Source organism: Hyperoodon ampullatus (genome assembly GCF_949752795.1).
Source record: "Hyperoodon ampullatus genome assembly, chromosome: 6".
NCBI lineage: Eukaryota > Metazoa > Chordata > Mammalia > Artiodactyla > Ziphiidae > Hyperoodon > Hyperoodon ampullatus.
This window is the reverse complement of record NC_136919.1, coordinates 61,657,563-61,678,444: the sequence shown is the minus strand read 5'-3', so window position 1 is coordinate 61,678,444 and position 20,882 is coordinate 61,657,563. Positions and strand designations below refer to the sequence as shown.

General features: G+C 38.3%; 1 protein-coding gene across 3 annotated transcripts in view; it reads left to right on the top strand.

The window, feature by feature from the left end:
- The window catches only part of CCDC171 (coiled-coil domain containing 171), a gene marked incomplete at both ends in the record, with an annotated part of 355,055 nt that overhangs the window by 127,975 nt on the left and 206,198 nt on the right, over positions 1–20,882 (top strand). For all 3 annotated transcript variants that reach the window (XM_079707044.1, XM_079707043.1, XM_079707042.1), the window contains one exon: positions 4,399–4,587. In XM_079707044.1, coding sequence (XP_079563170.1) covers positions 4,399–4,587 — 189 coding nt within the window. The remainder of the gene's footprint in view (positions 1–4,398; positions 4,588–20,882) is intronic.

The following is a 20,882-nucleotide window of genomic DNA, read 5'->3' as shown; positions in this document are numbered from 1 at the left end:
GAATTCCCCTGTGAAGCCATCTGGTCCTGGGCTTTGGAAGGAAGATTTTTAATCACAGTTTCAATTTCAGTGCTTGTGATTGGTCTGTTCATATTTTCTATTTCTTCCTGATTCAGTCTCAGAAGGTTGTGCATTTCTAAGAATTTGTCCATTTCTTCCAGGTTGTCCATTTTATTGGCATAGAGTTGCTTGTAGTAATCTCTCATGATGTTTTGTATTTCTGCAGTGTCAGTTGTTACTTCTCCTTTTTCATTTCTAATTCTATTGATTTGAGTCTTCTCCCTTTTTTTCTTGATGAGTCTGGCTAATGGTTTATCAATTTTGTTTATCTTCTCAAAGAACCAGCTGTTAATTTTATTGATCTTTGCTATCGTTTCCTTCATTTCTTTTTTATTTATTTTTGATCTGGTTTTTATGATTTCTTTCCTTCTGCTAACTTTGGGATGTTTTTGTTCTTCTTTCTCTAATTGCTTTAGGTGCAAGGTTAGGTTGTTTATTCGAGATGTTTCCTGTTTCTTAAGGTGGGATTGTATTGCTATAAACTTGCCTCTTAGAACTGCTTTTGCTGCATCCCATAGGTTTTGGGTCGTCGTGTCTCCATTGTCATTTGTTTCTAGGTATTTTTTAATTTCCTCTTTGATTTCTTCAGTGATCACTTCATTATTAAGTAGTGTATTGTTTAGCCTCCATGTGTTTGTATTTTTTACAGCTCTTTTCCTGTAATTGATATCTAGTCTCAGCATTGTGGTCGGAAAAGATACTTGATACAATTTCAATTTTCTTAAATTTACCAAGGCTTGATTTGTGACCCAAGATATGATCTATCCTGGAGAATGTTCCATGAACACTTGAGAAAAATGTGTATTCTGTTGTTTTTGGATGGAATGTCCTATAAATATCAATTAAGTCCATCTTGTTTAATGTATCATTTAAAGCTTGTGTTTTCTTATTTATTTTCATTTTGGATGATCTGTCCATTGGTGAAAGTGGGGTGTTAAAGTCCCCTACTATGAATGTGTTACTGTCGATTTCCCCTTTTATGGATGTTAGTATTTGCCTTATGTATTGTGGTGCTCCTATGTTGGGTGCATAAATATTTACAATTGTTATATCTTCTTCTTGGATCGATCCCTTGATCATTATATAGTGTCCTTCTTTGTCTCTTGTAATAGTCTTTATTTTAAAGTCTATTTTGTCTGATATGAGAATTGCTACTCCAGCTTTCTTTTGGTTTCCATTTGCATGGAATATCTTTTTCCATCCCCTTACTTTCAGTCTGTATATGTCCCTAGGTCTGAAGTGGGTCTCTTATAGACAGCATATATATGAGTCTTGTTTTTGTATCCATTCAGCCAATCTGTGTCTTTTGGTGGGAGCATTTAGTCCATTTACGTTTAAGGTAATTATCGATATGTATGTTCCTATTCCCATTTTCTTAATTGTTTTGGGTTCGTTATTGTAGGTCTTTTCCTTCTGTTTTGTTTCTTGCCTAGAGAAGTTCCTTTAGCATTTGTTGTAAAGCTGGTTTGGTGGTGCTGAACTCTCTCAGCTTTTGCTTGTCTGAAAGGTTTTAATTTCTCCATCAAATCTGAATGAGATCCTTACTGGGTAGAGTAATCTTGGTTGCAGGTTTTTCTCCTTCAACACTTTAAATATGTCCTGCCAGTCCCTTCTGGCTTGCAGAGTTTCTGCTGAAAGAGCAGCTGTTAACCTTATGGGGATTCCCTTGTGTGTTATTTGTTGTTTTTCCCTTGCTGCTTTTAATATGTTTCCTTTGTATTTAATTTTTGACAGTTTGATTAATATGTGTCTTGGCGTATTTCTCCTTGGATTTATCCTGTATGGGACTCTCTGTGCCTCCTGGATTTGACTGACTATTTCCTTTCCCATATTAGGGAAGTTTTCAAGTATAATCTCTTCAAATATTTTCTCAGTCCCTTTCTTTTTCTCTTCTTCTTCTGGAACCCCTATAATTCGAATGTTGGTGTGTTTAATGTTGTCCCAGAGGTCTCTGAGACTGTTCTCAGTTCTTTTCATTCTTTTTTCTTTCTTCTGCTCTGCAGTAGTTATTTCCACTATTTTATCTTCCACCTCACTTATCCGTTCTTCTGCCTCAGTTATTCTGCTATTGATCGCATCTAGAGTATTTTTCATTTCACTTATTGTGTTTTTAATCATTGCTTGATTCATCTTTAGTTCTTCTAGGTCCTTGTTAACTGTTTCTTGCATTTTGTCTCTTCTATTTCCAAGATTTTGGATCATCTTTACTATCATTATTCTGAATTCTTTTTCAGGTAGACTGCCTATTTCCTCTTCATTTGTTAGGTCTGGTGGGTTTTTATCTTGCTCCTTCTGCTGCTGTATGTTTTTCTGTCTTCTCATTTTGCTTATGTTACTGTGTTTGGGGTCTCCTTTTTGCAGGCTGCAGGTTCATAGTTCCCGTTGTTTTTGGTGTCTGTCCCCAGTGGCTAAGGTTGGTTTAGTGGGTTCTGTAGGCTTCCTGGTGTAGGGGACTAGTGCCTGTGTTGTGGTGGATGAGGCTGGATCTTGTCTTTCTGGTGGGCAGGTCCACGTCTGGTGGTGTGTTTTGGGGTGTCTGTGGACTTTTTATGACTTTAGGCAGCCTCTCTGCTAATGGCTGGCGTTGTGTTCCTGTCTTGCTAGTTGTTTGGCATAGGGTGACCAGCACTGTAGCTTGCTGGTCGTTGACTGAAGCTGGGTGCTGGTGTTGAGATGGAGATCTCTGGAAGATTTTCGCCGTTTGATATTATGTGGAGCTGGGAGGTCTCTTGTGGACCAGTGTCCTGAAGTTGGCTCTCCCACCTCAGAGGCACAGCACTGACTCCTGGCTCCTCAATTTGGGATGATTTGTTGTCTATTCATGTATTCCACAGATGCAGGGTACATCAAGTTGATTGTGGAGCTTTAGTCCGCTGCTTCTGAGGCTGCTGGGAGAGATTTCCCTTTCTCTTGTTTGTTCTCACAGCTCCCGGGTCTCAGCTTTGGATTTGGCCCCGCCTCTGCATGTAGGTCGCCGGAGGGCGTCTGTTCTTCGCTCAGACAGGACAGGGTTAAAGGAGCAGCCGCTTCGGGGACCCTGGCTCATTCAGGCTGGGGGGGAGGGAGGGGCACGGAGGGCGGGGTGAGCCTGCGGCGGCAGAAGCCAGCGTGATGTGGCACCAGCCGGAGGCGCGCTGTGCGTTCTCCCAGGGAAGCCGTCCCTGGATCCCGGGACCCCAGCAGTGACGGGCTGCACAGGCTCCCCGGAAGGGAGGCGTGGACAGTGACCTGCGTTCACACACAGGCCTCGTGGCGGCGGCAGCAGCCCCAGCGTCCCAAGCCTGTCTCTGGGGTCCGCGCTTTCAGCCGCGGCTCGCGCCTGTCTCCGGAGCTCCTTTAAGCAGCGCTCTTAATCCCCTCTCCTCACGCACCAGGAAACAAAGAGGGAAGAAAAAGTCTCTTGCCTCTTCGGCAGCTCCATACTTTTCCCTGGACTCCCTCCCGGCTAGCTGTGGCGCATTAGCCCCTTCAGGCTGTGTTCACGCCGCCAGCCCCAGTCCTCTCCCTGCTCTCCGACCGAAGCCCGAGCCTCAGCTCCCAGCGCCGCCCGCCCCGGCGGGCGAGCAGACAAGACTCTCGGGCTGGTGAGTGCCGGTTGGCACCGATCTTCTGTGCGGGAATCTCTCCGCTTTGCCCTACCCAGGTACGTGGGGAGTTTCTTGCCTTTTGGGAGGTGTGAGGTCTTCTGCCAGCGTTCAGTAGGTGTTCTGTAGGAGTTGTTCCTAAATCACTTCTTATCTCAGAGATGCTGTTCTTGATTGTGACTATGTGTATAACGGATTTGAAAAGTACTGATAATGAAAATGAGTACCTGTTTTAATCCTCTGAGATGGTATTGTGTTTTAATAGTTTTTCATAGTTTCAAACATCATTAATTGTTATACACGTTAGATGATGAGGATTTTCTCTCCATTGTTTTGAATGTGAAATAAAAAATGGTTGGAACATTCTGCTTTATTATATGTAAAATGTTTGTAGATTTGTAAATCTCATTTAAATACTTCCTTTCCCATTGAGATATCTGAACAGTTTGAGCTTTGGCTCTAGAAGTTAAAATATTCTTCTTAATTTTCTCAGTAAAATTGATTATAGAATAAGTAACATTATTAGAGAAAATGAATAGATGTCATCTATACATGCAATTCACACATTTTCTGCTAAAATATAATTTTGTTCTACTAATTCCTGTTTCTTAATTTTTTTTTCATTTTATCTTAAAATTTTTATATGATCTTAAGGAATAAAATGTAGTATAAAATTCTGGAATAGATTTTGGGGGGAGATGATACAAAGGACTTGTTTGTGAGCCTATCTTATTTGTTGCATTTCCCCAATTAGATACGTCATCTAGAGTATATCTGTAAAAACAAGTCTGATACGATGAGAGAGCTTCAGCAAACCCAGGAGGACACCTTTAACAAAGTGTCAGAGCAGATCAAAGCCCAGGAGAACTGCTGGCACAAGCAAAAGAAGGAACTGGAGCTGCAGTACTCCGAACTCCTCCTGGAGGTACGGAAGAGGGCACAGGTATGCTACTTCCATAAAGAGCTTTAAAATGGAATGCTCAATCTTTTACTTCTAAGTGTTTTCTTTCAGTACCCATGCCAAGTCAGTTACAACTTTGGAGAACCACACAGAACTTGCTTGTTAGTTACACATACATGTGATCATGCAGACACACACACACACACAGAAATGGGCCTGTGTGCACTCCGGCGTATTACGGATTGTCTTTTATTTAAGTTTGGAAGTAGATGGGTTTCTGGTTAAAACATCCTAGAATATGTGGATCAATTAAATACTAAAATAGTATTTCCCTTATTTTAGAAATAAAGGTTAAGAAACTTTGGTAAAATATTGTCTCTTTTAGTGTAGATATCCTTTGATCCAGCTTATTCCATTCATGGGGGTTTCTATGTGAACCATCATTTTAATCCATGTGGGGTTGAAATTTGTCATACCTCCTAACATTGTTGAAGGACTAGAGTTGTAGTTGTAGACCCAGTAGCAAACTATTGTCTGTGAGATATAATATGTCCTCTACGTTGGATTCGATTGAGAACAGAAATTATGGGTAGTTAACAGAACTATATTTTTTTCCAGTGCAAAATATTGTCAACATAATTTGTATGGTTAACCGTCATCCCTGCCCAATGAGGAATAACAAAGATAGTGTGTACTTTTTTTTGTATTGAATTTAATAATTGGTCACTTGTTCTCAAGATAAGATACCTAGAAACCAGAAGGCTGTATATTTTTCTCATACTTGATTCAGTATATATCTTCTTTATTTGATCCACTCATGCTTATCTTGGCAAGTCTAATTAAAACAGGAAACCACATCTTATTTTACTTTATTTTTATTTATTTATTTTGTTCACTTAAAAATTTTTTTTCCTTTCTCTTTTTCTTTTGAATTTTATTTATTTACTTTTTATACAGCAGGTTCTTATTGGTTACCTATTTTATACATATTTATACATTTATACATACATACATATTAGTATATACATGTCAATCCCAATCTCCCAATTCATGCACCACCATCACGCCTCCCCCCTACCCGCTTTACCCCCTTGGTGTCCATACGTTTGTTCTCTGCATCTGTGTCTCTATTTCTGCTTTGCAAACCAGTTCATCTTTGCTATTTTTCTAGATTCCACATATATGCGTTAACATACAATATTTGTTTTTCTCTTTCGGACTTACTTCACTCTGTATGACAGTCTCTAGGTCCATCCACATCTCTGCAAATGACCCAATTTTGTTCCTTTTTTATGGTGGAGTAATATCCCATTGTATACGTGTACCACATCTTCTTTATCCATTTGTCTGTTGATGTCATTTAGGTTGCTTCCATGACCTGGCTATTGTAAAAAGTGCTGCAATGAACACTGAGGTGCATGTGTCTTTTTGAATTATGGTTTTCTCAGGGTATATGCCCAGTAGTGGGATTGCTGGGTCATATGGTAATTCTATTTTTAGTTTTTTAAGGAACCTCCATACTGTTCTCCATAGTGGCTGTATCAATTTACATCCCCACCAACAGTGCAGGAGGGTTCCCTTTTTACCACACCCTCTCCAGCATTTATTGTTTGTAGATTTTTTGATGATGTCCATTCTAACTGGTGTGAGGTGATACCTCACTGTAGCTTTGATTTGCATTTCTCTAATGATTAGTGATGTTGAGCAGCTTTTCATGTGCTTCTCGGCCATCTGTATGCCTTCTTTGGAGAAATGTCTATATAGGTCTCCTGCCCATTTTTTAATGGGGTTGTTTGTTCTTTTAATATTGAGCTGCATGAGCTGTTTATATATTTTGGAGATTAATCCTTTGTTGACTTGTTTGCAAATATTTTCTCCCATTCTGAGGGTTGTCTTTTCGTCTTGTTTATAGTTTCCTTTGATGTGCAAAAGCTCGTTAAGTTTCATTAGGTCCCATTTGTTTATTTTTGTTTTTACTCCTAGGAGGTGGGTCAAAAAAGGTCTTGCTGTGATTTATGTGAACCAGTGTTCTTCCTATGTTTTCCTCTAAGAGTTTTATAGTTTCCGGGCTTATATTTAGGTCTCTAATCCATTTTGAGTTTATTTTTGTGTATGGTGTTAGGGAGTGTTCTAATTTCATTCTTTTACATGTAGCTGTCCGGTTTTCCCAGCATCACTTATTGAAGAGGCTGTCTTTTCTCCATTGTATACCCTTGCCTCCTTTGTCATAGATTAATTGACCATAGGTGCATGGGTTTGTCTGTGGGATTTCTATCCTGTTCCATTGATCTGTATTTCTGTTTTTGTGCCAGTACAATATTGTCTTGATGACTGTAGCTTTGTGGTATAGTCTGAAGTCAGGGATTCTGATTACTCCAGCTCTGTTTTTTTCCCTCAAGACTGCTTTGGCTATTCTGGGTCTTTTCTGTCTCCATATAAATTTGAAGATTTTTTTGTTCTAGTTCTGTAAAAAATGCCATTGGTAATTTGATAAGGATTGCTTTGAATCTGTAGATTGCTTTGGGTAGTATAGTCATTTTCACAATGTTGATTCTTCCAATCCAAGAACATGGTATATCTCTCCATCTGATTGTGTCATCTTTGATTTCTTTCATCAGTGTCTTATAGTTTTCTGAGTACAGGTCTTTTACCTCGTTAGGTAGGTTTATTCCTAGGTATTTTATTCTTTTGTTGCAATGGTGAATGGGAGTGTTTCTTTAATTTCTCTTTTTGATCTTTCGTTGTTAGTGTATAAGAATGCAAGAGATTTCTGTGCATTAAATTTGTATCCTGGAATCTTACCAAATTCATTGATTAGTTCTAGTAGTTTTTAGTTTTCTGCTGGCAACTTTAGGGTTCTCTATGTATAGGATCATGTCATCTGAAAACTGTGACAGTTTTACTTCTTTTCTGATTTAGATTCCTTTTATTTCTTTTTCTTCTCTGAATGCTGTGGCTAAAACTTCCAAAACTATGTTGAATAATAGTGGTGAGAGTGGGCCACCTTGTCTTTTTCCTGATCTTAGAGGAAATGCTTTCAGTTTTTCACCATTGAGAATGATGTTTGCTGTGGGTTGTCATATATGGCCTTTATTATGTTGAGGTAGGTTCCCTCTATGCCCACTTTCCGGAGAGTTTTTATCACAAATGGTGTTGAAATTTTTACAAAAGCTTTTTCTGCATCTGTTGAGATGATCATATGGTTTTTATTCTTCAATTTGTTAATATGGTTTACCACTTTGATTGATTTGAGTATATTGAAGAATACGTGCATCCCTGGGATAAATGCCACCTGATCGTGGTGTATGATCCTTTTAATGTGTTGTTGGATTCTGTTTGCTGGTATTTTGTTGAGGATTTTTGCATCTATATTCATCAGTGATATTGGTCTGTAATTTTCTTTTTTTGTGACATCTTTGTCTAGTTTTTGTATCAGGGTTATGGTGGCCTCATAGAATGAGTTTGGGAGTGTTCCTTCCTCTGCAATTTTTTGGAAGAGTTTGAGAAGGATGGGTGTTAGCTCTTCTCTAAATGTTTGATAGAATTCACCTGTGAAGCCATCTGGTCCTGGACTTTTGTTTGTCGGAAGATTTTTAATCACAGTTTCAATTTCGTTACTTGTGATTGGTCTGTTCATATTTCCTATTTCTTCCTGGTTCAGTCTTGGAAGGTGATACCTTTCTAAGAATTTGTCTATTTCTTCCAGGTTGTTCATTTTATTCACATAGAGTTGCTTGTAGTAGTCTCTTAGGATGCTTTGTATTTCTGCACTCTGTTGTAACTTCTTTTTCATTTCTCATTTTATTGATTTGAGTCCTCTCCCTCTTTTTCTTGATGAGTCTGGCTAATGGTTTATCAATTTTGTTTATCTTCTCAAAGAACCAGCTTTTAGTTTTATTGATCTTTGCTATTGTTTTCTTTGTTTCTATTTCATTTCTTTCTGCTGCTCTGATCTTTACCTTCTGCTAACTTTGGGTTTTGTTTGTTCTTCTTTCTCTAGTTCCTTTAGGTGTAAGTTTAGATTGTTTACTTGAGATTTTTCTTGTTTCTTGAGGTAGGCTTGTATAGCTATAAACTTCCCTCTTAGAACTGCTTTTGCTGCATCCCATAGGTTTTGGATCATCATGTTTTCATTGCCATTTGTCTCTAGGTAGTTTTTGATTTCCTCTTTGATTTCTTCATTCATCTCTTGGTTGTTTAATAATGTATTGTTTAGCCTCCATGTGTTTGTGTTTTTCACGTTTTTTTCTCTGTAATTGATTTCTAATCTCATAGTGTTGTGGTCAAAAAAGATGCTTGATATGATTTCAATTTTCTTAAATTTACTGAGGCTTGATTTGTGACCCAATATGTGATCTGTCCTGGAGAATGTTCCATGCACACTTGAGAAGAAAGTGTAATCTGCTGTTTTTGTATGGAATGTCCTATAAATATCAATTTAATCTATCTGGTCTATTGTGGCATTTAAAGCTTCTGTTTCCTTGTTTATTTTCATTTTGGATAATCTGTCCATTGGTGTAAGTGAGGTGTTAACGTCCCCCACTATTATTGTGTTACTGTTGATTTCCTCTTTTATAGGTGTTAGCAGTTGCCTTATGTATTGAGGTGCTCCTACGTTGGGTGCATATATATTTATAATTGTTATATCTTCTTCTTGGATTGATCCGTTGATCATTATGTAGTGTCCTTCCTTGTCTCTTTTTATTTATTTATTTATTTTTTATTTTTTTGCGGTACACGGGCCTCTCACTGTTGTGGCCTCTCCCGTTGCGGAGCACAGGCTCCGGACACGCAGGCCCAGCAGCCATGGCTCACGGGCCTAGCCGCTCTGTGGCATGTGGGATCTTCCCAGACCAGGGCACAAACCCGTATCCCCTGCATTGGCAGGCAGATTCTCAACCACTGCGCCACCAGAGAAGCCCATTCCTTGTCTCTTGTAACATTCTTTATTTTAAAGTCTATTTTATCTGATATGAGTATAGCTACTCCAGCTTTTTTTTGATTTCCATTTGCGTGGAATATCTTTTTCCATCCCCTCACTTTTAGTCTGTATGTGTCCCTAAGTCTGAGGTGGGTCTCTTGTAGACAGCATATATATGGGTCTTGTGTTTGTATCCATTCAGTGAGCCTGTCTTTTGGTTGGAGTATTTAATCCATTCACATTCATGGTAATTATTGGTATGTATGTTTCTATTACCATTTGCTTAATTGTTTTGCATTTGTTTTTGTAGGTGCTTTTCTCCTGTTGTGTTTCCCACTTAGAGAAGTTCCTTTAGCATTTGCTTTAGAGCTTGTTTTGTGGTGCTGAATTCTCTTAGCTTTTGCTTGTCTGTAAAGCTTTTGATTTCCCTGTTGAATCTGAGTGAGATCCTTGCCACGTAGAGTAATCTTGGTTGTAGGTTCTTCCCTTTCATCACTTTAAATATATCATGCCACTCCCTTCTGGCTTGTAGAGTTTCTGCTGAGAAATCAGCTGTTATCTTTGTGGGAATTGCCTTGTATGTTATTTGTCGTTTTCCCCTTGTTGCTTTTAATAATTTTTCTTTGTCTTTAATTTTTGTCAGTTTGATTGCTATGTGTCTCAGCATGTTTCTCCTTGGGTGTATCCTGCCTGGGACTCTCCCTGCTTCCTGGACTTGTTTGACTATTTCTTTTCCCATGTTAGGGAAGTTTTCAACTCTAATCTCTTCAAATATTTTCTCAGACCCTTTCTTGTTTTCTTCTTCTTCTGGGACCCCTGTGATTTGAATGTCGGTGCAGAGGTCTCTTAATTTAATGTTGTCCCAGGGGCCTCTTAGGCTTTCTTTATTTCTTTCCATTCTTTTTTCTTCATTCTGCTTTGAAGCAGTGAATTCCACCGTTGTGTCTTCCAGGTGACTTATCCGTTCTTCTGCCTCAGTTATTCTGCTATTGATTCCTTGTAGTGTATATTTCATTTCAGTTATTGTATTGTTCACCTCTGTTTGTTTGTTCTTTAATTCTAGGTGTTTGTTCTTTAATTCTTCTAGGTCTTTGTTAAACATTTCTTGCATCTTCTCGATCTTTGCCTCCATTCTTTTTCCGAGGTCCTGGATCATCTTCACTATCATTATTCTGAATTCTTTTTCTGGAAAGTTGCCAATCTCCACTTCATTTAGTTGTTTTTCTGGGGTTTTATCTTGTTCCTTCATCTGGTACATAGTCCTCTGCCTTTTTATTTTGTATATCTCTCTGTGAATGTGGTTTTTGTTCCACAGGCTGCAGGATTGTAGTTCTTCTTGCTTCTGCTGTCCGCCCTCTGGCGGATGAGGCTACCTAAGAGGCTTATGCAAATTTCCTGATCGGAGGGGCTGGTGGTGGGTAGAGCTGGCTCTTGCTCTGGTGGGCAGAGCACAGTAAGACTTTAATCTGCTTGTTGGCTGATTGGTGGGGCTGCCTTCCCTCCCTGTTGGTTGTTTGGCCCAAGGCGGACCCAGCACTGGAGACTACCCGGGCTCTTTGGTGGGGCTAATGGCGGTCTCTGGGAGGGCTCACACCGAGGAGTACTTCCCAGAATTTCTGCTTCCAGTGTCCTTGTCCTCACTGTGAGACACAGCCACCCCCGCCTCTGCAGGAGACCCTCCAACTCTAGAAGATAGGTCTGATTTAGGTTCCTATGGGGTCACTGCTCCTTCCCCTGGGACCCTATGTGCACACTACTTTGTGTGTTCCCTCCAAGAGTGGAGCCTCTGTTTCCCCCAGTGCTGTCGAAGTCCTGCAATCAAATCCCGCTAGCCTTCAAAGTATGATTCTCTAGGAATTCCTCCTTCCCTTGCCGGACCCCCAGGTTGGGAAGCCTAACGTGGGGCTCAGAACCTTCACTCCAGTGGGTGGACTTCTGTGGTATAAGTGTTCTCCAGTTTGTGAGTCACCCACCCAGCAGTTATGGGATTCGATTTTATTGTGATTGCACCCCTCCTACCATCTCATTGTGGCTCTTCCTTTGTCTTTGGATGTGGGGTATCTCTTTTGGTGAGTTCCAGTGTCTTCCTGTTGATGACTGTTCAGCAGTTAGTTGTGATTCCAGTGCTCTTGCAAGAGGGCGTGAGAGCGTGTCCTTCTACTCCACGATCTTGAACCAATCTCCTTATTTCTCCAGAAACCAAATTTTAAAAAGTAGCCAACAAACAGTTTCAGATTGCTTAAAATAAGACCATTCTGTTTTCCTAAGCATTTGGACCCTATATGAAATTAAGCCTTTCTTTATGAATTTGAATGAATTCATACATTCTCTAAAAGTGGCCTTTGTTCACTACATGCACGGTGCCATGTGATACGTTCTGCACTTTCTACCACTGTAGTAAAAGATCTAAATCATGTTTTTAGAGGTAACATTGACATGAAGTGAAATGAACAGATCTTAAGTGTACCAGTCAATGATTGATCAATGTAAGCACGCATGTACCCATCACCCCACTGAAGACTTAAACATTTTTATTACCTCAGAAAGTTCTTTTGTGACCTCTTCCAGTCAGTTTCCACTCCCCATAGGCAACCATTGTTCTCATACCTATCATCACAGATTACTTTCATTTGTTCTAGAATTTCATCTCAATGGAATCATTTAGTGTGTAGTCTTTGGTGGCTGGCTTATTTCACTCAACATATTTTTTGATATTCATCCTTGCTGTTGTGTTTATCAGTAGTTCATTCTTTTTATAGTTGAGTAGCATTCTATTTTATAATTATACCACAATTTGATAAATTGTGAATTGATGGATACTTCTCTTTTTTCCAGTTTTTGGCTATTGTAAATAAAATTGCTACAAACGTTGTATAAGTATTTTATTGACATATTTTTTCATTTTTTTAAAGTTAAGAGTGTAGTTGCTAGGTCATAAGATAGGTGTATATTTAGTAAAAACTATCAAAATTTTTTCCAAAATGGTTCTATCGTTTTATATTTCTACCATCAGTGTATGAGAGTTTTCATTGTTCTACATCCTCTGCAAAATTTGGCATTGTCAGTCTTTTAAATTTTAGCCATTCTAGTTGTTTTAAAATGGGATTTCATTGTGGTTTTAATTCACATTTTCTTGGTGATTAATGATGTTGAGCACTTTTCATGTTCTTATTGCCATTTATATATCTTCTTTTGTGAAGTGTCTCTTCAGGTGTTTGTACATGAAAAAAATTGGGTTGTTTGTTGATTTGTAAAACTTCTTTATAAATTCTGGATATAGTAAATTCTTTGTCATACATAGGTATCACAGATTTTTTTTTCAATATCTCACTTGCCTTTTCATTTTTTAATGTTTCTTTTGATGATCACAAGTTTTAAATTTTTGGCTAAGTTCAACTTATACATCTTTTACTCTTTTGAGTATTTTATTTTTATGTGGTAAGCAATTTTTCTATACCCCAAGATTGTGAAGATAATGTATCATTTCTTCTAGAGGTTTTGTAGTTTTAACTTTTATGTCTAGGTCTGTGAGCCATCTCAGATTAATTTTTGTGTGTGATGTTAGATGGAGGCTAAGGTTCATTTTCTCCCTGCATTTGTTGTTCCCACACCATTTATTCAAGGTTTTACTTTCCTCATTTAGTTGCACTGGTCCCTTTGTGAAAAAACAACAATATATATGGGAACTGCAGGTTTGTTGCATCCCTACAGTTTTGCCTTTTCCAGAATGTCATATAAATGGAATCATACAGTATGTAGCATTTTAGGTCTTACTTCACTCAACAAAATATGTTTGGAAATTATTCACATCATTGCTTGTATCAGTCGCTCACTCATTTTTACTGCTGAGTAATATTCCATTGTATGGATGTAGCACTGTTTCTTTGTCCACATACTTGCAGATGGGACTTTGGGTTGTTTTTATTTTTTACAATTATGATTAAAGATGCTTTAAATATTCATGGATAGGTTTTTGTGTGATCATAAGTTTTTATTTTTCTTGGGTGAATACTTAGGAGTCTGATTTCTGGGTTATATGGTAAGTATATATTTAACTTTATATGAAACTATCAAATTGTTTTCCCAAGTGACTGTACTGTTTTGCCTTCTCACTAACAATGTAAGAGAGTTCTCATTGCTCTGCATCTGTGCCAGCATGTGGTTTCATCATTTTTTCTTTTTCTTTTTAGCCATTCTGACAGGGATGAGTGGTATGTCATTATGGTTTTAATTTACATTTACCCTGATGAATAATAATGTTGAGCATTTTTTCATATGCTTTTCTGCCATCTGTATATCTTCTTTGTTGAGTTGTATGTTCATATCTTTTGCCCACTTTGTAATTAGGTTGCTTGTTTTCTTATTGCTGAATTTCCAGTGTTGTTTATATATTCTGATACAAGTCATTTGTCTCATATGTGATTTGCAAGTATTCTTTCCCATTCTCCTAAAAGTACTTTTGCAGAGCAAATATTTTAAATTTTTATGAAGTTCAGTTTATCAGTTTTTTTCTTTTGTGGATTGTGCTTTTATTATGGTATCTAAGAACTCTTTCCCTAGTGCAGGGTCACCAGGATTTCTTCCTATGTTTTCTTCTAGATGTTGTATAATTTTAGGTTTTACGTATAGATCTATGATCCATTTTGAGTTAATTTTTATAAAGGTGTTAGGTGTGGGTTAGTGTCCTTTTTTTTGCATGTGGATGTCCATGTTCCAGTACTGTTTGTTTAAAGACTATCCTTTATCTATTGAATTGCCTTTGCACCTTTCTCAGGAATCAATTGATTGTATTTGTGTGTCTATTTTTAGACTTTCTCATCTATTTCATTTATTTATGTGTCTGCTCTCTTTTCAGTACCACCCTGATTTGATTTCTATAGCTTTTTGGTACATCTTGAAATCAGGTAGTGTGAGTCTTCCAGCTTTCTTCAATTCCTATCTGTTTTTTTAATTGTATAAATTTGACACATAATATGTAAATTTAACATATACATTGTATAACTTTGATACATTAACATATTGTAATATGGTTGCCATTGTAATGATATTTATTACATCACATACTTATAGTACAATATTATTGTCTATGAGATCTCTATGTTTATTTTAGTAGTTGTTACAACTTTGTACATTTAACCTGTTTGGTTTTTTAGATTTCGCACATCAGTGATATCATACGGTACTTGTCTTTCTCTGTCTGGCTTATCTTGCTTAATGTAGTGTGATCAAGGTTCATTCATGTTGTCACAAATGGCAGGATGTACTCCTTTTTCATGGGTGAAAAATATTACATTGTGATGTACGTATTTTTTACCCATTTATTTGTTGATGGGCATTTGGGTTGTTTCTATATTTTGGCTATTGTGACTAGTGCTGTAGTAAACATGGGAGTGTATATATCTCATTGAATTACTGTTTTTATTTCCTTTGGGTATATTTTGAGAAGTGAAACTCCTGGATCGTACAGTAGGTCTATTTTTAATTTTTGGAGGAACTTTCATATTGTTTTCCTGAGTGGTTGGACGAATTTACATTCTCCCCAATAGTGTATAAGGGTTTCTTTTTCACCACAGCCTCACCAGCACCTATTGTCTCTTGTCTTCTTGATGATAGCCGTAATAACAGGTGTGAGGTGATGATATCCCATTGTGGTTTTGCATTTCCCTGATGATTAGTGATGTTGAGCATCTTCTCATGTGCCTGTTGACCATTTTGATGTCCTCTTTGGAAAAATGTCTATTTAGTCCTGCCCATTTTTATTTTATTTTATTATTTTAACATCTTTATTGGAGTAAAGTTGCTTCACAATATTGTGTTAGTTTCTGAAGTAAGTCAGCTATACATATACATATATCCGCATATCCCCTCCCTCTTGCGTCTCCCTCCCACACTGCCTATCTCACCCCTCTAGGTGGTCACAAAGCACCGAGCTGATCTCCCTGTGCTGTGCAGCTGCTTCTGTGCAGCTGCTTCCCACTAGCTATCTATTTTACATTTGGTAGTGTATATATGTCAGTTTAACTCTTTCACTTCATCCCAGCTTACCCTTCCCCCTCCCCGTGTCCTCAAGTCCATTCTCTACGTCTGCATCTTTATTCCTGTCCTGCCCCTAGGTTCATCAGAACAATTTTTTTTTTAAGATTCCATATATGTGTGTTAGCATATGGTATTTTTCTCTTTCTGACTTACTTTACTCTGTATGATAGGCTCTAGGTCCGTCCACCTCACTACAAATAACTTGATTTCATTTCTTTTTATGGCTGAGTAATATTCTATTGTATATATGTGCCACATCTTCTTTATCCATTCTTCTGTTGATGGACACTTAAGTTGCTTCCATGTCCTGGCTACTGTAAATAGTGCTGCAGTGAACATTGTGGTACATGTCTCTTTTCGAATTATGGTTTTCTCAGGGTATATGCCCAATAGTAGGATATCTGGGTTGTATGGTAGTTCTATTTTTAGTTCCATACTTTTATCCGTAGTGCCTGTATCAGTTTACATTCCTACCAACAGTGCAAGAGGGTTCCTGTTTCTCCATACCCTCCCAGCATTTATAGTTTGTAGATTTTTTTTTTTTTTTTTTGGTGGTACGCGGGCCTCTCACTGTTGTGGCCTCTCCCGTTGCGGAGCACAGGCTCCAGATGCGCAGGCTCAGCGGCCATGGCCCACGGGCCCAGACGCTCCGTGGCATGTGGGGTCGTCCCGGACCGGGGCACAAACCCGTGCCCCCTGCATCGGCAGGCGGCCTCTCAACCACTGCACCACCAGGGAAGCCCTATAGTTTGTAGATTTTTTGATGTTGGCCATTCTGACTGGTGTGAGATGATATCTCACTGTAGTTTTGATTTGCCTTTCTCTAATGATTAGTGATGTTGAGCATACTTTCATGTGTTTGTTGTCAATCTGTATATCTTCTTTGGAGAAATGTCTATTTAGGTATTCAACACATTTTTGGATTGGGTTGTTTGTTTCTTTGATGTTGAGCTGCATGAGCTGCTTGTATATTTTGGAGATTAACCCTCTGTCCATTGATTTGTTTGCAATTATTTTCTCCCATTCTGAGGGTTGAATTTTCGTCTTGTTTATGGTTTCCTTTGCTGTGCAAAAGCTTTTAAGTTTCCTTAGGTCCCATTTGTTTATTTCTTTTTATTTTATTATTTTATTTTTTTTGCGGTACGTGGGCCTCTCACCATTGCAGCCTCTCCCACCGCAGAGCCCAGGCTCCGGAAGCGCAGGCTCAGTGGCCATGGCCCACAGGCCCAGCCGCTCCATGGCATGTGGGGTCGTCCTGGACCGGGGCACAAACCCGTGACCCCTGCATCAGCAGGCGGACTCTCAAACACTGAGCCACAGGGAAGCCCATTTATTTTTGTTTTTATTTCCATTTCTCTAGGAGGTGGGTCCAAAAGGATCTTGCTGTGATTTATGTCAAAGAGTGTTCTGCCTATGCTTTCCTCTAAGAGTTTGATAGTGTCTGGCCTTACATTTACATCTTTAATCCATTTTGAGTTTATTTTTATGTATGGTGGTTAGGAAGTGTTCTAATTTCATTCTTTTACATGTAGCTTTCCAGTTTTCCCAGCACCACTTCTTGAAGAGGCTGTCTTTTCTCCATGGTATATACTTGCCTCCTTTGTCAAAGATAAGGTAACCATATGTGCGTGGGTTTATCTCTGGGCTTCCTATCCTGTTCCAGTGATCTATATTTCTGTTTTTATGCAAGTACCATACTGTCTTTATTACTGTAGCTTTGTAGTATATTGTGAAGTAAGGGAGCCTGATTCCTCCAGCTACATTTTTCTTTTATTTATTTATTTATTTATTTATTTATTTTTTATTAGTTTCTGCTTTATAACAAAGTGAATCAGTCATACATATACATCTGTTCCCACATCCCTTCCCTCATGCATCTCCCTCCCTCCCACCCTCCCCATCCCACCCCTCCAGGCGGTCACAAAGCACCGAACTGATCTCCCTGTGCTCTGCGGCTGCTTCCCACTATCTATCTACCTTACGTTTGGTAGTGTATATATGTCCATGCCTCTCTTTCCCTTTGTCACAGCTTCCCCTTCCCCTTCCCCATATCCTCAAGTCCATTCTCAAGTAGGTCTGTGTCTTTATTCCCGTTTTACCCCTAGGTTCTTCATGACATTTTTTTTTTTTAATTCCATATATATGTGTTAGCATACGGTATTTGTCTTTCTCTTTCTGACTTACTTCACTCTGTATGACAGACTCTAGGTCTATCCACCTCATTACAAATAGCTCAGTTTCGTTTCTTTTTATGGCTGAGTAATATTCCATTGTATATATGTGCCACATCTTCTTTATCCATTCATCCGATGATGGACACTTAGGTTGTTTCCAGCTCCGGGCTATTGTGAATAGAGCTGCAATGAACATTTTGGTACATGTCTCTTTTTGAATTATGGTTTTCTCAGGGTATATGCCTAGTAGTGGGATTGCTGGGTCATATGGTAGTTCTATTTTTAGTTTTTTAAGGAACCTCCATACTGTTCTCCATAGTGGCTGTACCAATTCACATTCCCACCAGCAGTGCAAGAGTGTTCCCTTTTCTCCACACCCTCTCCAGCATTTATTGTTTCTAGATTTCTTGATGATGGCCATTCTGACTGGTGTGAGATGATATCTCATTGTAGTTTTGATTTGCATTTCTCTAATGATTAATGATGTTGAGCATTCTTTCATGTGTTTGTTGGCAGTCTGTATATCTTCTTTGGAGAAATGCCTATTTAAGTCTTCTGCCCATTTTTGGATTGGGTTGTTTGTTTTTTTGCTATTGAGCTGCATGAGCTGCTTATAAATTTTGGAGATTAATCCTTTGTCAGTTGCTTCATTTGCAAATATTTTCTCCCATTCTGAGGGTTGTCTTTTGGTCTTGTTTATGGTTTCCTTTGCTGTGCAAAAGCTTTGAAGTTTCATTAGGTCCCATTTGTTTATCTTTGTTTTTATTTCCATTTCTCTAGGAGGTGGGTCCAAAAGGATCTTGCTGTGATTTATGTCATAGAGTGTTCTACCTATGTTTTCCTCTAGGAGTTTGATAGTTTCTGGCCTTACATTTAGGTCTTTAATCCATTTTGAGCTTATTTTTGTGTATGGTGTTAGGGAATGATCTAATCTCATACTTTTACATGTCCCTGTCCAGTTTTCCCAGCACCACTTATTGAAGAGGCTGTCCTTTCTCCACTGTACATTCCTGCCTCCTTTATCAAAGATAAGTTGGCCATATGTGCGTGGGTTTATCTCTGGGCTTTCTATCCTGATCCACTGATCTATCTTTCTGTTTTTATGCCAGTACCACACTGTCTTAATTACTGTAGCTTTGTAGTATAGTCTGAAGTCAGGCAGCCTGATTCCTCCAGCTCCGTTTTTCGTTCTCAAGATTGCTTTGGCTATTCGGGGTCTTTTGTTTTTCCAAACAAATTTTGAAATTTTTTGTTCTACTTCTGTGAAAAATGCCAGTGGTAGTTTGATAGGGATTGCATTGAATCTGTAGATTGCTTTGGGTAGTAGAGTCATTTTCACAATATTGATTCTTCCAATCCAGGAGCATGGTATATCTCTCCATCTATTTATATCATCTTTAATTTCTTTCATCAGTGTCTTATAATTTTCTGCATACAGGTCTTTTGTCTCCTTAGGTAGGTTTATTCCTAGATATTTTATTCTTTTTGTTGCAATGGTAAATGGGAGTGTTTTCTTGATTTCATTTTCAGATTTTTCATCATTAGTGTACAGGAATGCCAGAGATTTCTGTGCATTAATTTTGTATCCTGCTACTTTACCAAATTCATTGATTAGCTCTAGTAGTTTTTCGGTAGCATCTTTAGGATTCTCTATGTATAGTATCATGTCATCTGCAAACAGTGACAGCTTTACTTCTTCTTTTCCAATTTGGATTCCTTTTATTTCCTTTTCTTCTCTGATTGCTGTGGCTAAAACTTCCAAAACTATGTTGAATAAGAGTGGTGAGAGTGGGCAGCCTTGTCTTGTTTCTGATCTTAGTGGAAATGGTTTCAGTTTTTCACCATTGAGGACAATGTTGGCTGTGGGTTTGTCATATATGGCCTTTATTATGTTGAGGAAAGTTCCCTCTATGCCTACTTTCTGCAGGGTTTTTATCATAAATGGGTGTTGAATTTTGTCGAAAGCTTTCTCTGCATCTATTGAGATGATCATATGGTTTTTCTCCTTCAACTTGTTAATATGGTGTATCACATTGATTGATTTGCGTATATTGAAGAATCCTTGCATTCCTGGAATAAACCCCACTTGATCATGGTGTATGATCCTTTTAATGTGCTGTTGGATTCTGTTTGCTAGTATTTTGTTGAGGATTTTTGCATCTATGTTCATCAGTGATATTGGCCTGTAGTTTTCTTTCTTTGTGACATCCTTGCCTGGTTTTGGTATCAAGGTGATGGTGGCCTCGTAGAATGAGTTTGGGAGTGTTCCTTCCTCTGATATTGTTTGGAAGAGTTTGAGAAGGATGGGTGTTAGCTCTTCTCTAAATGTTTGATAGAATTCGCCTGTGAAGCCATCTGGTCCTGGGCTTTTGTTTGATGGAAGATTTTTAATCACAGTTTCAATTTCAGTGCTTGTGATTGGTCTATTCATATTTTCTATTTCTTCCTGAGTCAGTCTTGGTAGGTTGTGCATTTCTAAGAATTTGTCCATTTCTTCCAGGTTGTCCATTTTATTGGCATAGAGTTGCTTATAGTAATCTCTCATGATCTTTTGTATTTCTGCAGTGTCAGTTGTTACTTCTCCTTTTTCATTTCTAATTCTACTGATTTGAGTCTTCTCCCTTCTTTTCTTGATGAGTCTGGCTAATGGTTTGTCAATTTTGTTTATCTTCTCAAAGAACCAGCTTTTAGTTTGGTTGATCTTTGCTATCGTTTCCTTCATTTCTTTTTCATTTATTTCTGATCTGATCTTTATGATTTCTTTCCTTCTGCTAACTTTGGGGGTTTTTTGTTCTTCTTTCTCTAATTGCTTTAGGTGCAGGGTCAGGTTGTTTACTCGAAATGTTTCCTGTTTCTTAAGGTGGGATTGTATTGCTATAAACTTCCCCCTTAGAACTGCTTTTGCTGCGTCCCATAGGTTTTGGGTCGTCGTGTCTCCATTGTCATTTGTTTCTAGGTATTTCTTAATTTCCTCTTTGATTTCTTCAGTGATCACTTCGTTATTGAGTAGTGTATTGTTTAGCCTCCATGTGTTTGTATTTTTTACAGATCTTTTCCTGTAATTGATGTCTAGTCTCATAGCATTGTGGTCGGAAAAGATACTTGATACAATTTCAATTTTCTTAAATTTACCAAGGCTTGATTTGTGACCCAAGATATGATCTATCCTGGAGAATGTTCCATGAGCACTTGAGAAAAATGTGTAT